This window comes from Aricia agestis, chromosome 6, assembly GCF_905147365.1.
Source record: "Aricia agestis chromosome 6, ilAriAges1.1, whole genome shotgun sequence".
NCBI lineage: Eukaryota > Metazoa > Arthropoda > Insecta > Lepidoptera > Lycaenidae > Aricia > Aricia agestis.
The window spans coordinates 20,476,375-20,498,343 of NC_056411.1; the positions used below are offsets into that span (position 1 = coordinate 20,476,375).

At 38.3% G+C, this 21,969-nt stretch overlaps 1 protein-coding gene across 1 annotated transcript; it reads left to right on the forward strand.

Moving 5' to 3' along the window:
- The first annotated feature begins 1,722 nt into the window (after positions 1 to 1,722).
- On the forward strand, positions 1,723 to 14,817 carry LOC121728257 (collagenase-like). Its single transcript, XM_042116398.1, has 6 exons — positions 1,723 to 1,870; positions 2,309 to 2,369; positions 13,416 to 13,748; positions 13,896 to 13,997; positions 14,087 to 14,344; positions 14,423 to 14,817. The coding sequence occupies exons 1-6, from the start codon at positions 1,823 to 1,825 to the stop codon at positions 14,815 to 14,817; spliced, it is 1,197 nt and encodes a 398-aa protein (XP_041972332.1). The 5' UTR covers positions 1,723 to 1,822.
- The last annotated feature ends 7,152 nt before the right edge of the window (positions 14,818 to 21,969 follow it).

The window sequence follows — 21,969 nt, forward strand, 5'->3', positions numbered from 1 at the left end:
TCGAAATAGTTTATTGAACATTTACAATGAGTTCAACACTGATGAAAACTATACAAACTATTATTATTACATATGACCGGCTTCGGGCTGCGAGAGACTTGTACGTGTTGCACATAGCACGGCGCGAACGCGATTGTCGTGACGCGATCACCGACGCGCGCGCTTCCAGTTTAAACATGCGCGCGCAGATAATACTCATACTCGGAGCGTGTTATTGGTCGTCGATCGCGACCCGAGCGTCTCAGCGGTATGATTGGCCCCGGTGATGTGGTGCGAGGGGTGGCGCGAGGCGCCTGCTTAGTGCTTCGCGCTATATACTTTATTTAAAACTTGTTACATTATTTTTCAAAAGAGTCGTATAGACCTGATGGAGGCCTGTATACGCTTACAATAATAAGGTGGCTCAGCTCAATACAGGCCACTTCAATTATTCGTTCAGAAGAGAATTTCACAATATCTTTTCGTTCTTTAAACTTTAGCTTTTTATGAATTAATATTAGAGAGCCACCTCTAATGGCATTTTCTCTGCTGAACGAAACCAAAGACACTCGAAAGCTCTATATTTAGTTTAGGTTAGAATAAATTCACTTTTAATTAATAATTTACTTTGTTGATAAAAAGGAGAATTAAAACTCAATACTAATGACGCGACGCCATTTTGCTTAGCATTACCAGGAGGGGCAGGGGCAAAGCCTTCCGCATATTAATCAAACGACACTCAAAATATATGTGTTTAGTTTTGGTTAGATTAATTTCATTGGGGCGGCGCAGATGCTAAGTTTGAATAAGGCATATATATCTGCAAAAACCGTATTCAAATCGGATCAGTAGTTTTCGTGTTAAAGAAAAAACTTTTATACAAAATTTTGCTCCCTCTTTTGTCCCCCTAGAGGTGTGAGGGGAAAATTTTATTTACACCACATATTAAATTGGAAAATACAGTTTATAATATGATGTAACTTTATTAAAGAAAAAAGTTTGATACAAAATCTGCCCCCTCTTTAGTCCCCTTTGAGGGGTGGATGGGGGGGGGGGGGGGGGGGGGGATTTTATACACCAGATATGAAGTTGGAAGAAGACAAATATATCTGCGAAAACCATATTCAAATCGGATCAGTAGTTTTCATGTTAAAAAAAGTTTGATACAATATCTGACCCCCTCTTCGGCCCCCATAAAGGGGTGGGGGAAAATTTTATATACCAGATGTTAAATTGGAAAATACAGTTAATAATATGAAGTTAGTCCATTGAAGAAAAAAGTTTGATACAGACCCCCTCTTTGGTCCCCTTAGAGGGGTGAGGGGGGAAAAATTTATACACCAGATGTTAAGTTGGAAGAAGATAAATATATCTGCGAAAACCGTAGTCAAATCGGATTAGTAGTTTTCGTGTTAAAGAAAAAAGTTTGGTACAAAATCTTACCTTTTCTTTTGACTCCTTAGAGAGGTGGGGGGCAAAAATTTTGTATACCAGATGTTAAGTTGGAAGAAGACAAATATATCTGCGAAAACCGCATTCAAATCAGATCAGTAGTTTTCGTGTGGTGCTGGAACAAACATACAGACAGACAGACAAAAAACTAACCACAGTTTTGGCTTCTATAGCGATGTAGTAACAGCCCCCGCTTATTATTTTTTGGATATCTTTAATGTACAGAATTGTCATTTCTACAGTTTTATTATATGTATAGATATAGATTATAATATTAGTATAGATAGATAACGCAATCGGCCAGATTTATTGACGACGCTGATCGCCGATAAGATGATGAGGTGTCATTAGGTGTTAAATACGGGCCCACAATTTCGGCAGCGCCACAAACATGTCGGTGAATACAGTTTTCGTTTTGCTGGCTCTGGCTATCAGCCAGGTATTTATTTTTAAATATTTTTAAATCGTCTCATAATAATAATTATTGCTTTCTCTTCTCTTGCTTTTAACTTCTTTGCTAGGTTTGTACTATTATATCTATTTTGTGGCTAGGTAAAAATCGGGAATTGAATCAGACTTTAAGCCGTTTTTTGCTAACCTACACCGCAGCTATAATTTCCTGAATGCTAATGTGCTCTATGTAGATTGTAGATAATATATTTTATCGATGACATTCCTGTAATTATATTGCTATGGGCTTCTCCTATCGCTTAGACATGAAATGAAAGGAAACGGCCAGCAATTTGCATTGCATTTGCAATCTTTGATTATGAAGACCGTCATCCAAATTTCTTCCTATTAACTAAGTAGATGTTCTTTTTAAAGTCAAACCTTCGGAAATGTATTTACTATTTCCTAACATGGTGTGTGTGGGCAGGTGCTGGCGGTGCCGCTGGCGGAGGTGCCGGCGGTCTACCCCAGCGGGTTCGAGACGCCCGGTGAGTTACACTCGACCTTTTTTTATACGGGCCACAAACATGCTTTGGTCTTGCACGGTGTCGCGGCCCGCTACCTTTATTTACCTGGGTCAAAAAATAACGTTTTTCAAAATTAACGATTTAAAAGTGGAGCACAAGACTCATGACAAGTTTGTACTATATTGCCAGTGGGCGTGAATTTCAAAAGCTGATAAGGGAACGTACCCATACTACGTAATTAATTTTTTAATAGGGCGTGTTATGCCAGCGTTACCTAATGCAGACACAATACATTATAATATAATATTATGAAGGCCTATAATCTAGAGTCTATAAACAGGTAGGATAGAGTCGATAGACTCTTAATTACTTAAAAGGTCCTGCAGTCCTAGGCTCTAGAACTTTTGGTAAGCTTCTCGTATCAGCTTTCACATAATGAGAACTTGCATTTGACGAACCAGCCATTATAAATAAGAATGAAAGGAAATTTAAAACACTACAGAGGTCAATTAGCCGCTGATGATGACGTCAGAGCGAAACTTTAAAAATTTATTGAGAAAAAACTAGCCCATGAATTTCAAAATTATTTAATTTATATTCTTAAAATACCCTATTTTAACGAAAAAAAAATATAAAAAGTATATGTGATTTTTTTTGGATAATGCCCATTATCTCCTTTAAGTACTTTATTTTTAGCTAATTATCTCCTTTACTTTATTTTTAGCTAATTATCTCCTATATTTATTTTTTTTAAGAAAATGATAGGGATCAATTAATTTGTTGCAAATTTGATCCTCTACAACTTTAGTCCTTATAATTTTTGTTGTACAATCAATATTTACAAAAAGAACTGCAAAAAACAAGTCAAAGAATAATTTCGACCTGTTCGACCAGCCCCCGTAGACAAGTGGCAAAACGCTTACGCTAACGTTAACGCTAGCGCTACAAAATGTATGGATTTGACATTAGTATTCGCTAGCGAAGCGATGACTTATGTCAAATCGCATACATTTTGTAGCGCTAGCGTTAGCGTTAGCGTTAGCGCTTTGCCACTTGTCTACAGGCCCTGGTGCCTTACTCCCGAAACTGATATCGATTTCGATTTGCGATTTCAATGTTTTTTGACACTTTAGCCATCTAAAATATGTCTAAAAAATGTCAAAAAACCGTTGAAATCGAAAATCGAAATCGATATCAGTTTCGAGAGTAAGGCACCTGTATCGCGATTATTGTCAAATACAGAAAAAAATACAGAAATAAACTTCTAGCTCATTAAATATAGCTCTTGCAGTATACGTCTTAACGAATAAACAGTGGCGCATACAATGTCGCAATCATCTGATTTAATCTGCGATTCGATTGAATGTCTAGTTCATTCAATGAATGACAGGCGACAGCATTCAATCGGATGACCAAAGGTCAACTCGTCAAGACGTTGACTGTGACGTTTAACGTCTTGACTAAAAGTCATATAGTGATGTCCTTAAATGGGATGCTATATTTTTTTTAAGTAGCCATTGACGGGGTAGTTATGGGTAAATCTGCGCTGTCATAATATTTTAATACAAATAAAGCACTTTTAACTTTAATAATAATAATAGTCATCTTTATTGTACACCACAAACATATAATACAGTTTTAACATACACATACAACAACAACAGTAAAATAAATGTACAATTTTGGCGGCCTTATCGCTAAAAGGGATGTCTTCCAGGCAATCATCAAAACGCTTAGAGAGTTATTAATGTTAATTTAAGCGATAAAATATCAATACAGAGCTTCCAGCAGTGCGAGCTGTTTGACGCCATATTTGTTTTAGTGACTACTAGCGCCGCAGTGGGAAAAAAATGAAATACTTCCAATTACCTGACTGATTTCCGTCCGCTATCTTCAAAGGGCTATGTTACAAATCGCTAACTAGTTGGACGTTGAGTGGCGATCGTTCAATCAACGTTCGGCCAAGTCATTCAATGAATGCGCTAGTTAATCGAATCGCGGATTGAACCAAATGACTGCGACATATACATAGAACCATTCGCACGTCGATTGTACTGCACGATTTGTTGCAGTACTATCGGCATAATGTTAAGACGTACCTATACTGCAAGAAAACGTGCAAAATTGTGTCGCATGAATCTACTCTTATACCACAAGAATAATACAGCTACGAAACAAAAGGAATATAACATTACCGACATTACAAAATGTTATAATTTTTTGGTAAATGCTTCAAAACATTTTCTCTATCATAATATAATATTTTAAATACGTGATACCGTGATTGATAATTAGTAGTGATTTGTCCGGTTATCTGTGCGATGCTATCAATTTAAATGGCGGAAAAATAATAAATTAAACGTTCAATGTAATTAATGATTATTACCTATCTTAGACACTTATACATAACTAAACTAATACTTTAAAGTCATAACAAATTAATCCATTGTGTTCATACACAATACGCACGACATTTACGTAGTTTTAATTAGCATTTAGGTAATTATGTAACAATAACAAGGATTATACTGGGTGCAATTAAACCTACCGGCCATATTTTTTTAGGGTTTGGGTATCATTAGGAGAGTCCATTAAACAAAAAAAAATAGGTTATAGTGTTAATTTTTTCACAATAACATAATATTTTGTCTCACTGAAAATCGTTGCAGAACGGTCACTTCGCGGCGGTGTGAAGAGCGGGGGTGAGGCGAGGGGAGGCGAGCGCGCGGGGGGCACGTCTCGCGCCGGCGACGTATAGTGTCCATTAATTGTGATGTTTTCTAGGATAACTTTCGGGTGCTATTTCTCAACATTTTAGTACTGAGTGATTATAAAAGAAAAAATAACAGTATTTTATTTTTAACAAGGATCAATATATCGAAATTTGGCCGGAAGGTTTAATTGCACCCTGTGGGGTAGTAAGGGTTATAGAAGGTTAAATTAGGAGTTAAATTAAAGTATAAAGCAACCAACGTACAACATTGAAATCAATATCTCAGTATTAAGATAATGATACGATTATCTCTTACAACATTGTACCTCCAATCTAGACAAGCGGCAGCGTGTTAATGTTAAGTTCAAGTATATCAGAACTGGCCATTGGCATCACAGCACCGTATATATATTATATACATATATATATCTGTGTGTATATATATATATATATATATATATATATATGTAGGTATATATATACGTACATATATATATATATATATATATATATATATATATATTTCCACCCCGGAGTTGATATTGCGTCCTACATGGCGGTTTTTACCGATGATATTGCGTCCGACTGACTTGTTGCATCCTGTATACGGACGCAAGATTGACCATCTCTCAAATTCAGCCAGAAGTAGTGTTAAGGTTAGTACAATGGCTGGGTGAAATATTGGCATGGACGTTGTTTTGTCACCGGAGTGCTTTTCGGCGTATTTCTTAGTTCCGCTATTTGGCGCGCGAATTTTGGAGGTCGCTACTGTGCGCCGTATATCGGTGGCGTATATTCGATACTTTGTTTACGTATAACACGCCGATAATGTGGATTCCTGTATATAATAAAGTTTTTATCAATTCTAATGTGTGATTTAATTACGTCCCACAAAACGACATCGTCCCAGAGGAGACGCGGGGGTGACAGAGGCGAGGGGGCGGAGTTCGCACGCGACATGCAAGGGCATGTTTTTGTTTATATTTTTTGCCGGCCAGCGCGGACGTAATGACGCTTGTGGTATAAATATTGTGTAGTGGGGCGAATATTTGAGAGAGACTAAATTCATGTCTTCAAAGTTGGGTTCACAACGCCTTCGTAAATTTGATGTAACATTACACATTTCAATGTCTAATTAACTTACAAAAATGCTGCTAAAACTATTTGAAAGTAGAGTTAATATTTCAAAAGTTATTATAAAAAAAAGTACCAAATTATGAAATTTTTGCGTATCGTTTCGATACTGCCGCTTACAATTTATTATTTATAAAAAAAAATGAGCTAGAAAGGATTAAAAATTTAATGTTAATTTGAAGATAAAGAAGAGAAGAATCCGATACCAACAAATAACACATCAACTTACATTAAATAACTAAAAATTATATTTTTAAAATGTTCATAAAATTCGCGTCATTGTCCTGCGCATTGTTTGTTTTGAATGCCTTGCCGATATACTCAACGTGACGGGTTGAAACCTATTTTGCGATAAAATCTGCTGGCTCACTTTATTTGATCGCAGTGCTTTGGTGTGGATAGAGGTCTTCGTTTTATGCTCTCTCTCTCTCTTTGAAATACGTTCTACAAAAAATTCCAAATAAGACGTCATTTACATTTCTCGACTGTGCCAACATTTGTCTGTTTTTCACTACTTTTTTTATACCAAGTTATAAAGGCCCGCAACATTTCTAAGTTCTTAATAATTTTCTTTATATCAATACTTAATTATAAACGAATTTAGTGAATTCCTCATTTTCCTGAACGTCTTTTTCCTGAATAGCCCTAAAAACATAATGACGATCATTCAGAATAATGATCAAATCTGTAACTGTATTTCAGGAAAACAGGAACAAATATATCGAATCGATGCAATGTCGATATTACAATTAGGTAGTTATTTGACACATTTTCGAAAAATAGTAGTAGAATAGTAAGAAAAGTAGTAAAAATGTTATCTACACTTCAATATTATAAAGCAGGAGAGGTTGTTTGTTTGTTTGAACGCGTTAATCTCAGGAACTACTAGTCCGATTTGAAAAATTCTTTCAGTGTTAGATAGCCCATTTATCGAGGAAGGCTATAAGCAATATTTTATCACGCTAAGAATAATAGAAGCGAAGAAATAGAGGAAAATGTGGAAAAAACGGAGGGAAATTATTTGAAAGGGCTTATTTGAACGCGCTTATCTCAGGAACTACTGGTCCGATTTGAAAAATTCTTTCAGTGTTAGATTGTCGTGTCAATGGTTGTCGTGATTGATGTAGATCGTTTTTTTTAAAAGAAGTGATTTTAAAAACTATTTTAAAGACAAAATAAAATGGCCTTGGCCGTCGACCCATTTTGTAATACAAAAAAAATGTTTTAATTGTGGTGCAACGACCAAGAATAATATCAATATTATTACAAATAATTTTGTTCTACCTATGAAACGAAAGAACATAAAATCGCTTTATAAATCTTCATTTTTCTGGTGCAGCATATTTATTTACAAATAAATATGCAATTTACGATCATTATCCTGACGTCCAGTGTCCTGTTTGTTGTTGAACTGTTTATATACTTACCTGTCTAAAAGTATTTTGGATCGATTGTATTAACTACTATGTCCCTACCTACATACTAGGTAGGGACATAGTAGTTAATACAATCGACTACGTATATGATTTTCTTTGATAAGTACTTACCTATTGTATATTTTAAACAAAAGCCCATCAGTGACTGAGTTTAGACTGCGAATTGGGTTGGGACTAATATATTTTTAAATATCTATACTTACTAATATTGTAGAGACGAAATATTTAATCGTTTGCTTATTACTATTTAACTTACGAGTTACGAGACTACTGAACCAATTTAAATAATTCTTTCGCTATTAGAAAGCCACGGTAATGAGAAAATAGCCCAAACAAGTGCATCGAAACTCAACGTCAAGTGGTTACCGGGTCATGGGCTAGGCTGTACACTGTACAGTGTTCTGAGATTTTTTTTTAATCTTGACTTTCTTCATTCATAAATCGACACCCTTGACAAGATTTATAGTAACTGTGATGGCATACTTATAATAATAATAATGTACTTTTATTCAGCTCGATAACAACATTCCTTAATCTAGACAATTACAACATGCAAATTATTTTATTTTCAATGGTTTTTTATATTAGAATGTTAAGATCGCAACCGGCAGCTTAGCTAGGTTACAGTATAACCTGTGTTAAAGCCACCGGACCCTTTCCCAACTACTGATCGCATATCGCTGATTTTACATTTCAGGCAATTAAAATTAGATTACAAATCAAATCAATGTTTAAAATTAATCAAACTTGATACAATAAACGGGGGCGGTGGTTACTCGCGTCCGTATGAATTACCTTTTACTACCCTACACGTGTCCCCCGGGTGGTGCTAAACGAGTAACAACGCCGAGTCTCAGGCGGCGGATATGATAACCTGACTCCTAGGCAGTAGTGGCCTTGAGGACTAAATACCCTCAAAAAGTCTAGCGCGGAAAGCAACGGGAAACTACCGCGACTATAATCCCAAGAAAACCACCATGATTAAGAACGCCACCAGAGATAAAATGATGTCATGCGACCCGACTAACGCTCGGCGCCAGCTTGGTTCCGGGCCGACTGGTGTGAAATTGGCTACCGGCTGCAGTTGGAAACATAACATCTTACTCTAGCAAACTAACACCCAAGGGAAGGGCAATAACAATAGGAACCTGGAATGTCCGTGGACTTTTAAGGCCAGGAAAAATCGAAGTTGTTGAAGCGGAGATGGAGCGCTATAATCTGGCTATACTAGGATTGAGTGAGACCCATGTCAAAGATAACGGATACCACATCACACCTGAAGGAAATATGGTAATCTACTCTGACAGGCAAGACAATAGTTTTAGTGGTGTGGGCTTCATAGTTGCTAGCTGGCTACGAGACAAGGTATTGGGGTATAATACCATCAACAATAGAATTATATCCTTAAAAATTTCAGCCCATCCACACCCAATTAACTTTGTACAGGTCTATGCGCCGACCACTGCAGCCACCGAAGAAGAGATGGAGGAATTTTACCACGAGCTAGAATTAACCTGCAAAGCGTTACCAAAGAAGGAATGTACTATCATCCTGGGAGACTTTAATGCTAAGATAGGGCACACTGATAATGATCAACACCTAAGGAATGTTATTGGGGAATACGGCTTAGGAGCCCGCAACAGTCGAGGTGAGATGTTGTTAGAGTTTTGCATTGAAAAAGGACTATTCGTAACTAACACGGCATATAAACAACATCCAAGACGCTTATGGACATGGCGATCGCCAACAGGTCATAAAAATCAGATTGACTTCATATTAATCAGCAGCAGATGGAAGTCGTGCATAACTCTCTCAAAGACTTTTCCGGGTGCAGATTGTGGCAGCGACCATCAGCTGTTAATAGCTCAATACAGAGTCCGCCTCAAAGTAGTTTCAAAGCCTCCACCATCCAAAAATATTCTTCTAACACAAGCAGCGAAAGCTTTTGAGGACACACTACAAACTCGACTGGACAGTGAAACGTATTGCCCATTTGACTCAGCCAATACATCATGGAATCAGCTTAAGGCCGCATTAGAAGAGACAACTAGAACAATCACAAATGGACGGAAAGTAAAACACCCTAGATCTGAGTGGATGACCACTTGGGAGGCAATCGCACAAAGAAAGGCTCTAAAGACTGGAGGAATTCGTTCAAAGGAAGAACAACAGCGATACTCTGAACTTGACTCACTAGTACAGCGTCTCTGTAGACATGACAAGAATGCATATATCAATTCTATATGTAGAGATATACAAACACACTCTGATACCCTACATCCAAGAGACATGTTCCAAAAGGTAAAAATTCTCACACGGGAACGAAAATCAAAATCTTGGAACATAGAAGATGAAAAGGGTAACCTGATTTTAGACAAGAACCAAGTGATGACAAGATGGAGGAACTACTGCCAAGACCTGTACAAATATGACGCTGATGAACCTGACACTAGATTAGATTTTACAGATAAAGAACCCGACATCGGTCTCCATGAACTAGAAGCAGCTATAAATAAGCTCAAAACAAAAGCTTGCGGTGGAGATGGTATACAGGCACAAGTGCTTAAGAGCTTGGGTAAGTGTGGAATCAGAGTAATGCATTCAATATGTCTTAAAGTATGGAGAACAGGACAGTGGCCAGACGATTGGACATAATCTCTCGTGATACCACTACATAAGAAAGGGTCGACTAAAAAGTGTGGAAATTATCGGACCATCTCACTAATTTCACACGCCAGTAAGATTCTTCTCCATGTTATAAACAACAGATTGGCACACTATATAACTAGACAGATATCCAAAGAGCAGGCGGGATTCGTAAAGGGCAGGGGTACCCGAGAACAAATCCTAAACATCCGTCAGCATAGTACTCTGTTTTGTGAATTACGCTAAGGCCTTTGACTGCATCGTCTGGTCCAAAATGCTGGAGGTGATGAGAGAGTTGGGCGTCCCCGATCATCTCATATTTTTGGTACAAAACCTCTATCTGGAAGGTCGACCAAGGGTGCGATTAGACATTGATCTGTCAGAGCCGTTTGCTACAGAGCGTGGTGTCAGACAGGGTTGCATCCTCTCTCCACAGCTGTTCAACCTCGTAGGCGAATATATAATGCGTCGATTGTTGGAAAATTGGGAGGATGGTATTAAAATTAACGGATACCTTCTCAACAACCTAAGGTTCGCTGACGACACCACGCTTATAAGTACTTGCGAAGTGAAACTTGCTGAACTTCTAGCGCGGCTCGAAAAGATTAGTCGAGACTTTGGCCTCCAAATCAATCGCAATAAAAACAAACTGATGTACGTCGATAAGCTGAACCAAATACAAAAGACATCCTTACTACAAGATCTCCAACCCGTAGAGGAGTTTGTCTACCTGGGATCGTTGATTAGCAACAATGGTAACTGCGAGAGGGGTTGTCCGACGGGCTCAGATGGCTAAATCTGCGGTTGGGCGCTTAGAAAAGATATGGAAGAATAAGAACATCTATCGTAGCACAAAAATAACACTAATGCGTTCCCTAATCTTTTCAATATTTTTATATGCCTCCGAGACATGGACACTAAAAGCACGTACTCGAGCTAAGATTGACGCTTTTGAAATGTGGTGCTGGGGTAAAATGCTCGACATCCCTTGGACCGCACACCGGACCAACACGTCTATACTTCAGCAACTCAAAATTACCACCCGCCTGTCCACGCTTTGTCTACAACGATCACTTGCCTTTTTTGGCCACATAGCCCGCCGGGAGCCTAATAATCTTGAGAGTCTCATACTAGCTGGGCAATTAGAGGGGAAAAGAGGCAGAGGCAGAGTGGCTACACGATGGACAGACGCGATTGTCAAGGCTGCTGACTGCACGTTCCAGGAGGCATTTCATCAGGCCAAAAATAGAGACAAGTGGAGAGCCCTATCCCAAAAAGCAAATTTTGGTGGTCACGTCCCTCAGCCATGAGGATACGACTAGGAAGAAGAAGATACAATAAACAATACAAAAAACTATCGAAACGATCTACATCAATCACGACAACCATGATTGACTATGACTATCACAGCACAGAACGCAACGTCGCGTCGTGTTTGCTTACGCGCGCGCGATAACCAACTACTTACGAAAAAATTTATTATTATTGTGAACTTGTATTATAATCAAATACCGTCCTCTTTTTGTACAAAACAAATAAACAGAAATAATAGGTACTATTATAGATAATAACCATAATTTAAATTTACAAACAAAGTATATATATTGTTGTGTAATTTTTGTGTAGTTGTGTAATTTTTTGAGATTTTGGACTGTTTTATCTTATTTTTGATAGGTACGTTAATAATTTTTTAAACGTTTTTATTTTTCTTTTCGACGCCTAAAGGGCCTTTTTTTGAGACTTTGTACTGATAGGTATGTCTGATATGTGATTCTTCAGGTTAATATTTTTCTAAGCATTTTTGTTATATTTTTTTAACGCCTAAACGGCTAATAACGAATTTCAATTTGTTAAATTTTATCAACTTGTCACGTGGGCAGAGCCACGATTGAAAACTAGTATTGCTTACATACACAAGTTAACTATAGTCAATGTCACAGTTAATTAGCCTCTCAACTGGTCGTTCTTAAAATTATTAATTTCTTAAATTACTTTTATGTTCCTATTTCGGTGTATTTGATTTGTCCGACACTTTGATTATTATGACTATGGGTTTATTATTGTACCTACTTGATTTTAAACAATAAAACTTAAAAATACCTACTACCGAAACAATTGTTTTATTTTGTGTTCATACTTAAGTTCAGAAGAAACACGCTCACATAAATAAAATGATCATATCTATCATAATTATCCTTAATATTTTTTAGTTAGCCTAGCGGACTTACCTAATTATAATTTAAAATTTAATTAATCTATGTAATATAGGGATAACTTGTTTTTAATGTCTGTTATGTACTCCAAGTTATAGAAATAAGTATTTCATTTTAATCGACTTCATAAAGAGGGATGATTCTCTATTTATACATACATATCGTCACTCCTGTCCCTCATTGGGGTAGACAGAGACCACATCACGCAATGAATTTATTGGGATCTATTATATAGGTACCTATGTATGTATCGATATAACATATAAGGTTAGGAGGAAGCAACAAACTCAACAGTTTATGGCGTACATAAAAAAATAATATACGGTACCGATATAATCTCAAATATAGTAAGGAGTCATTTAATTAGTAGAATGCATGGAATTAATATAGTACAATATACGGTATCAATATAACCATACATTTAAATGGATGTAGGAAAAACGATTAAATGCATGGAACGAATACAAAAATATACAATGTGTCACATGATTTCCATCGAGAACGGAAGCAAAAAACCAGCGAGAATTATTTCAAATTGAATATCTAATTTTCGTACGTAAACAAAATTTCTCGTCGACAATAGAATTCACATGACAGCAATGTAACTATATTCGCACGAATAACAATTAAAAAGTCATTGGAAATGGTAGACGCCATAGGGTTCGACTTTGAAAAGACGCAACAAGTCTTCGGCGATTTAAATATATATATATATATATATATATATATATATACAACTCGAGACTGACGGCCATTGTTTGTGCCACGGGATAGCGATGGACGTTGCCATGGTGTCATACTTATTTAGTCACTTCAATAAAATAATATGGGCCAAATACTTTATAATATTATGGCAAAACGACCTTTGCCGGGACAGCTAGTATTACATAACATAATTAGCTTATGTAACGTTCACTATTAACAGAGGGTAGCGGGTCCCGCATCGTGTCGGGGTGGGACGCGCAGCCGGGCCAGCACCCGCACCAGGTGTCGCTGCGCATGATCAGCGCCCTGGGCCTCGCCACCGGCTGCGGAGGCTCCGTCGTGCACCGCTCCTGGGTGGTGACCGCCGCGCACTGCACCGCCGGCCAGCTCACCGTCATCGTCCGCTCCGGCCTCGTCAACATCAACAACCCCGAGGACGTGCAGGAGGCGCAGGAGACCTACAACTACCCCACCTTTAACGTCAACACGCCGCTCGTCACGCAGACCAACGACATTGCCCTGATCAAGCTCCAGCAGCCCCTCGTGTACTCCAGTGAGTGTATTGACTGACTTTATAAGAAGTCCCTCGAATATTTCTACTATAATCTAAGGATTATAGTAGAAATATTCGAGGTTGCTTATTTATAAAGACTATATACCTACTACGTATACCTATCTTATCGTTGAATTTTTTATGCAGGCAACCTCCGCAGCATCCGCATTCAGCCGTCCGCGGACGCCTACAGGGACTACAACGCGGTCGTCCTCTACGCCAGCGGCTTCGGCAGGACATGGACTCTTGGTAATTATTTCATCATCTAGTACCATATTTTGCATTTTCGGGGTTATCTAGAAGTCTACAAGTGCCATAATATACGTGTCACTTCGCAGGTGCTACATCGGACCACCTCCAGTGGGTGTTCCTGCGCGGCGTGTCCAACCCGTCGTGCGCGCAGCTGTTCGGCACCGCCCTGATCACACAGAACACGATCTGCGCCACCTTCTACAACGAGACGTCGCAGTCCATCTGCCAGGGCGACAGCGGCGGCCCGCTCGTTAACGTAGAGGCGGACGGCACGCCCACCCTCGTCGGAGTCACATCCTTCGTGGCCGGCGGAGACTTCGGATGCCACTCCGGAATTCCTGGTGGTGAGTGTTACATAATATTTTTTTTAATTACGTGCAAAGTAAAAATTCCATGCTAACAGAATATGTATCTTCTTATAGGTTTCATCCGTCCCGGACCATTCCACTCCTGGTTCACCCAGGTTACTGGCATCGACTTCAACAATCTGGTGGAGGAGGAGGAGGTCAAACCGACCACCACTGCCGTCCCCGAGACGACCGTGTACCTCACCACTACCGAAGAATCTGAGAACCCCGAGACCACTGTTGTGACCACGACCTCCGCACCCGACACCACCGTCACTGTGACAACCCCCTCTACTCTTTCTACGACCACTACCTCTTCTCCCTCCACGACCACTACCACTACTCCAGAGGAGGAGGAGGAGTCAGAGGAAATCGATGACCCCGAAATTGCTGACCTTCTGAAGAGACTGGAGGTCAAAGTTAAAGTTAAGGTCAGGTTGAGCAAGTACTTGAAGAAGAAGATAAATTAATACATTTAAATAAACCAGCTAAGATAGCTTTTATTATTACACATTTTTGTTTAATTGAGTTCTTTTTGTTAACACAAAGATATTACATCTTTGCGTAGCTCTACGTAGTACTTAAACCTAGGATAAGTTGTATAGTAACAGCTGACACTTTATTCTTTATTGAATTGTCCTGAAAAAAAATGCTACTTTAATGAAACAAAGTACATATAGGAAAAAAAAATTGTGTTCCCACTTCTGTCCAAAACTCCACTTAATTGTTAATGGACAGCACAGAGTACCCGCACAGTGCACTGTTAACTTTGGACTTGACCAGAATAAGTACTCGAAGTTTGCCCGAAGTATTAGGTCCTTATGTCATCCTAGCTGTTGCCCACAACTTCGTCCGCGTGAATGTATGTTATTAAAATCGAGATTTACAAAATTGAACAACCATCTACGACGATTTTATTTGGATCTACATTACACACGAAATTTTTAATGCACCACGAAAATAAACTATAATTATAAAAATTGTAACTGTACTAAGTATATAATGACTTCTTAGGTTTACGCGAGTATCACTCATTATATTACAATGTCCAAACACTTACGGATTTTGTCGCGGAGCACTTTTATTAATCCCGACGTTTCGGTTACTTTACAGCGGCCGTGGTCACGGGTGGACTGAGGTGACAGGCGTCTAATTATTTATTGAAGTTCTTCAACTACCCGAAGATTCATCAATTTTTGTTTGCGTTCCGATCTACGCAGAACGAACTTACAGTGTCATGAAGCCGAGGTTTCCTAGATTTGTGCTTTAGTTTATTTATCACTGGATCCCAACTAGATGGCAGCACCCAACCATCTTCGCGGTTAAAATTAGGGTGTTTTTTAATTTCAATGGCCTCGCGTATCATTCTTGAGCGTTATATACAAGAGACAGAATCGACTGAATTTTTAGGCCTAACTGTGGATTATTTATGCACATGGAAGGAACATATCGATAAAATTTGTATTTAATTGGAAAAGTATATGTTCGTACTATTCAATCTAAAACACACAGTGTCTGTTCAAGCAGCAACCATAGCGTATCATGGGCATGTTGCCTCTGTTCTTCGCTATGGTCTCGTTATATGGGGCAACTCCGTAGACATGCACAGAGTCTTCAAAATACAAAAGAAATGTATCAGATGTATATCGAGCGCTAAATATTTTGAAACATGTAAGCCGTTGTTCAAAAAATTTAAAATACTGCCGCTGCCTTGTCAGTATATTTTTGACGTTGGTGTTTTTGTGCAGAACAATCTAGATCGCTTCTTTACTAAAAAAATGAACTTAGCAACAAAAAGTAGTAGAGATAAACATAAACTTGTTATACCTGACCAAAGACTCAACATTTGTAGTAAAAACGCGTATTGTATGGCAGTTCGGATCTATAACAAATTACCTAACTGCTTTAAAGAGATGACCATAAAACAATATAAAAGTAAACTATAACATCTGGCTTCTAAACAAAATGTATTATTCAGTAAATGAATTCTTCGATGACAAAATATTATGAATGAGTTAATTTACACAAAATTAACGTGCGATATATATATCTCTGAAAAATTATTTGACAAATTATAAAATGCACCTATCTATTGTAATGTAATATATCAATAATTAATTAAGTATCGACATTTCTATTTCTATATAATAAATCTTGGTAATACATACGACTTGGTAAAACATTAACCTTAGTATCTTGTAATAATATTTGCACACTCATTGTAGTAGAATATGTGGAAAATGAAAAAGCTAACACCTTATTGTACCATATTCCTAAGCAAATAAAATGATTTTGATTTTTGATTGATTGATTGTATCTTGCTTCTTTTGCCAGTTCTTGTGGCTTATCAAATCTTATGTAATGGCGAGGTTTATCCAGTGTGTGTTCACAAATTGCGGACTTGGTGTTCCTACGGTGTTTGACATCTGCAATGTGTTCCTTGATACGGGTTTTGATGGCCCTTTTGGTTTGCCCTATATAAGAGAGGACACAATCACAGTCGAGTTTGTAGATTCCTGCATCTTGAAGGGGTAAGTTGCATTTCACTGATGGTAAACATTGGCTGATCTTTTTGGGCGGCTTAAAGTATGTTTTATTGAAGCTTTCCTTAGAATGTAGCTAACTTTATCAGTGACTCCCTTTATATATGGTAACACTGCAGGTAATCTCTCCACTGTTGCCGGCTTCACTCGGTTGCTGCTCTGTTTGCGTGGTGCCCGGAGCTTATTGTCGCGTAGAACTTGTGCAACATGATGAAGCTCGGTATCCAAATGCTGTTCATCGCAGATTCCTCGCGCTCTTTGAAATAAAGATTTTCCAACAGTACTTAACTGAGCTGGGTGATGATGGGAATCACCATTTAAATATCTGTTTGTGTGTGTAGGTTTGCGATACACCGTATGACCTAATGTGCCGTCAGGATTCCTTATTACTAATACATCCAAGAAGGCTAAGGAATTATCTTTCTCTAACTCCATTGTAAACTGTATTTTGGAGTTGAGGCTGTTCAGGTGCTCAAGGAATATGGATACTTTTTCCGATGGTAATATTGTGAAAGTGTCATCTACATACCGCTTATAGAAGGTGGGTTGTATAGGTGAGGACTCAAGGGCTAACTTCTCAAAGTCTTCCATAAAAATATCAGCCACAACAGGTGAAACAGGTGAGCCCATCGCTACACCATCTACTTGCCTGTAAAAGTCATAATTCCACAACATATAGCCAGATGTAAGGCAGTGTTCTAAGTCATTCTCTCTAAGCCTTCTTGTAACAATTTCGATACACTACTGTATTGGTAGGCAAGTGAATAGTGACTGTATATCGAAACTGACCAGTTGTTCATTGTCTCTGAGCGTAGATGTTTAATCTCATCAACAAAGTGGTAGGAATCCTTTACATGGGCCTTGGTCTGTCCGCGTAGAGGTGAAAGTACGGTAGCCACTAGCTGAGCCAGTTTGTAAGTTGGTGAGTCGATTTGGCTCACAATTGGTCGAAGAGGAGCATTGGCTTTGTGTATCTTAGGCAAACCATACAACTTTGGAGGTTTAGGGCATGAAGGCAATAATAATTTGGGATCCAAAAATCAAAATCAAAATCAAAAATATTTTTATTCGGAGTAATTTTTTTACAAAAACTTTACCGAACGTCGATACTACGGTGCCTACCACCGGTTCGGGAACTAACCCGGCGAGAAGAACCGGCGTAAGAAACTCCAGATTCAGTGACTCGGAGTACTTTTTTTTATAAGATTTTGAGTTGTCTTCAAAACTTTGATGGTGGTGTCTTTTTTGACTATTTTGTACGTGTTCTCGTCCGATAAAAGATGTTCTATTTTGTCACTGTAATCTGTTGTATCCATAATCACCGTGGCATTACCTTTGTCTGCGCGAAGAATAGTAATATCTGATCTGGAGCGTAAGTTTCGCAATGCACTCATTTGTTCCCGGGAAAGATTTGGTTTGGGCACTGAACTACGTCGTAAGAATGACGATACGTTGTTTACTTGTTTACGTGAATCGGGAACTTTCTGGAATTCGTCTCGCCATATAAAAAGCCGCAGGCAGGCCCGGCGAGTTCAAGCGATCTTCGAGGTGACAACAAGTGATCAATAGTGAGTGAACCAGTGAAACCTGCGACTTGGCTACGACCTAGGACAGTGATAGTGCTTAGTGATTGGACCTAGTGATTAGTTTTTGGACTTAGTGCTAAGTGTTGTGACCTAGTGTTTAGTGCAGTGTTAATAAAGTCTTCAAGAGAGTCACCAGGTCTTTCTCTCCAAATCCTCGAACCCTAGCACGTAACAGAGTATTATTTTATTCGTATTTTTATGATTGTATGCCAATTTTAATAATTATGGAATGTTATTTGTAACCACCATCATGAAAAATCTGTTTCCAAATCTTTAATTGGTCGTACTGTAAAGTTGGTCATATGCAGTTACGATAATATACGTAGGAGGTGTCGATTTATTAATATATTTTTGAAATGATAAAAGCATATTGGGCCAGTGATAATTCCTATGTATTTGTTTATATGATTCTTGTATGTCTCTATGTATGGTTTTACCTTCATGATACTTTTTGTTTAATTTTATTGTTTACTCGGATTCTCTATGCGTGTGACTCTAGTTAAACATGTTATTAACTTAGGACCTCTGTCGTTAAATATTGTCATATAAACTTTACTAAAAACTTTTTTTTTTAATGAAATAAGGGGCAAACGGGCAAACGGGTCACCTGATGGAAAGCAACTTCCGTCGCCCATGGTCACTCGCAGCATCAGAAGAGCTGCAGGTGCGTTGCCGGCCTTTTAAGAGGGAATAGGGTAATAGGGGAGTGTAGGGATGGGAAGGGAAGGGAAGGGAATAGGGAAGGGTAAGGAAGGGAATAGGGTAGGGGATTGGGCCTCCGGTAAACTCACTCACTCGGCAAAACACAGCGCAAGCGCTGTTTCACGCCGGTTTTCTGTAATAAAGTTTTATTTTTAACTCTATTTATTTCAGAATCATTCGGGAATCGGGATATTAATTAATCTGCTTATAATTATCTAACCGCGGTGTAGCGGGCGAGTCTACGCTCGTAGGCGGCGCTACGCAAGTTGACGGTACTACGGCGAATGACGTAGAGGGTGCTACCGGTGACGTAGAGGGTGCTACGGGTGGCGTAGAGGGTGCTACGGGTGACGTAGAGGGTGCTACGGATGACGTAGAGGGTGCTACGGGTGGCGTAGAGGGTGCTACGGGTGACGTAGAGGGTGCTACGGGTGGCGTAGAGGGTGGTACGGGTGACGTAGAGGGTGCTACGGGTGGCGTAGAGGGTACTACGGGTGACGTAGAGGGTTGTTGCGCTACATCTTCAAAAATTCTATTGTTATTTGGCTATCGTTTGTATCGCTTTCTAATTGTAGGTTTTCTGTGTCCTGATTATGTATTATAACGCGGGAAAGTGCATTTGCATTGGTGTTGTATTTACCCTTTTTATATACGATTTTATAGTCGTATTCTTCTAGTTTTAATCTCTATCTAGTAAGTTTAGAGTTCGAGTCTTTAAGAGACATAATCCAGGTTAACGGTCTGTGGTCTGTACATATGATGAACTTCCTACCATAAAGATATGGGCTTAAGTATCTGGTTGCGCAAATCTATATATTAATACGTGAGCCAAAAACTTTGTATCCCTTTTGACGAAAAATGAGGAAACGTAGGTGAATGAAATTTTGCACAGTTATAGATTATATGGTGAAGGAGTGCATCGAGCTAATATTATTTTGTAATTTATCATACATTTTTTTAACAAATAAAACATTACACACACTATAACACACACACTAGGAAAAATGACAGATTTTTGAGTGACAAGCCTATACACACGAATTATATTCTTTTATTTATGGTTGAAGTATGTTGACAACAAGGTGACAAGTTTTTTTATTGAATCTTAGATACTATTAGACAATGCTTACACGGCCAGTCTGAGATCAGCTGAGTCCCAGAGACGAGAGTTGAAAAAAAGATCATAAACTCAATATTTTTTTACAAAATATAGGTAGTAGTCCTAATGCCATTGAAATTAATGTCGAATTTCGACTATTGGGCGATCTCTAGTTATATTTAAAAGTTCTTTTTCTATTATGGAGTATTTTCTCTCTGTGTCCGAAAGTGTTCGTAAAGCGAACGCTACGGGTTTATCTGAGCCTACGGTGCCTTGGGATAGAACGGCGCCTACTGCCATGTCTGATGCATCTGTAGTTAATATGAATTGTTGGTTAAAATCGGGGTATTGCAGTATGGCTGCATTAATAATTAACTGTTTACATTTTTCAACCGACTAAAACTTCCTTATCGTGTAGTACTTTAGCGTTTTTCTTTAAACAAACTGTCAGTGGTTTTGTTAGTTTGGCAAAATCCTGTACAAATTTACGATAATATCCTACAAGTCCTGGGAAAGATTTAATTTCCTTTTGGGTTTTCGGCAAGGGAAATTTTTCGTCATTGGACTTAATTCCTTCGTCAGTCAATGTATGTCCTACGAATTTAACTGTATTTTGCAAAATTCTCTGACTATTCTAATTGGTAAAAATTCAATTGTGTTTTTTAAATCTTTTGAAAACCTCTTCACAAGTTTTAATTTATTATGTTCCTGAAGGGAAGTACTGTAGAAAATAACATCGTCGATCGTCGTCATAACATTTGGTATTCTTCACATATCCTTTTCTTGTGGTTTAATAAGCTTTGTTGCTTATTGTTAGTTAACAGTTTAAAATTTATGTAGCTTATTGTAAGTCATATTATTGTGTTGTTTTGGTCATGATTTGATGCTTCGTATATTTTAAGTGAAGTTTTAGATTTAAGTGTAACTTATTAGTTATTAGTTATTATACACTATATGGAAACTTTTAATTGGCATATCGCTGTGTAACGCTCACTGTTGTCTTAAAATGCTTATGTTAAAGTTTTCCTAAGGAACTGTTGTCTTGAATGCTTAAGTTAAAGTGTTCCTAAGAAAATAAAATAAATAAAAATAAACTTCTTAGAACGGAATCCATTAAGCGCTGAAAAGTACTTGGTGCATTTTTGCCAGGTGATGCGGCGGGCGTTGACCTCGCTCTTGTACTTCTCCCATTCTTCTTGTAGCTCCTTCTCGACGGCCTTGAAGCAGGTCGCGTTGTCCGACCATAGTTCAGTTGGTTGTCCTCGTCGGGCGACGAACCTCCGCAGCGATGGCGGAGTCGGCGCTGAGAGACGTCACCACCTCCAGGTGGACGGAAAAATACTGCTGATCTCTGGGGCATGTCTACAAAAATTATTAAATCAATAATTGATATCTTAGCTCCTCATCTAGCAATGATTTTTAATGACTGCATAAAAAATGGTGTTTTTCCTGACTTAATGAAGCATAGCAAGGTTTTTCCATTATTCAAAGCCGGAACTAAATCGGATCCCACAAATTTCCGGCCTATATCGATTCTACCGACCTTTAGTAAAATATTTGAAAAAAATATTTTAAAACAATTACTAATACATTTTAATTCAAATAATTTGCTACACGATAAACAATACGGATTTACTAAGGGTCGATCCACAACGGATGCTGGTATAGGACTTCTTTGTAGTATTTTTGAAG

Bases quoted from the DNA above. Each gene is read 5' to 3' on its own strand.
- LOC121728257 (XM_042116398.1), top strand. From the start codon at position 1,823: ATGTCGGTGAATACAGTTTTCGTTTTGCTGGCTCTGGCTATCAGCCAG. The intron at 1,871-2,308 runs GTATTTATTTTT...GTGTGTGGGCAG, and splicing joins TGGCTCTGGCTATCAGCCAG to GTGCTGGCGGTGCCGCTGGC. The intron at 13,749-13,895 runs GTGAGTGTATTG...TTTTTTATGCAG, and splicing joins GCAGCCCCTCGTGTACTCCA to GCAACCTCCGCAGCATCCGC.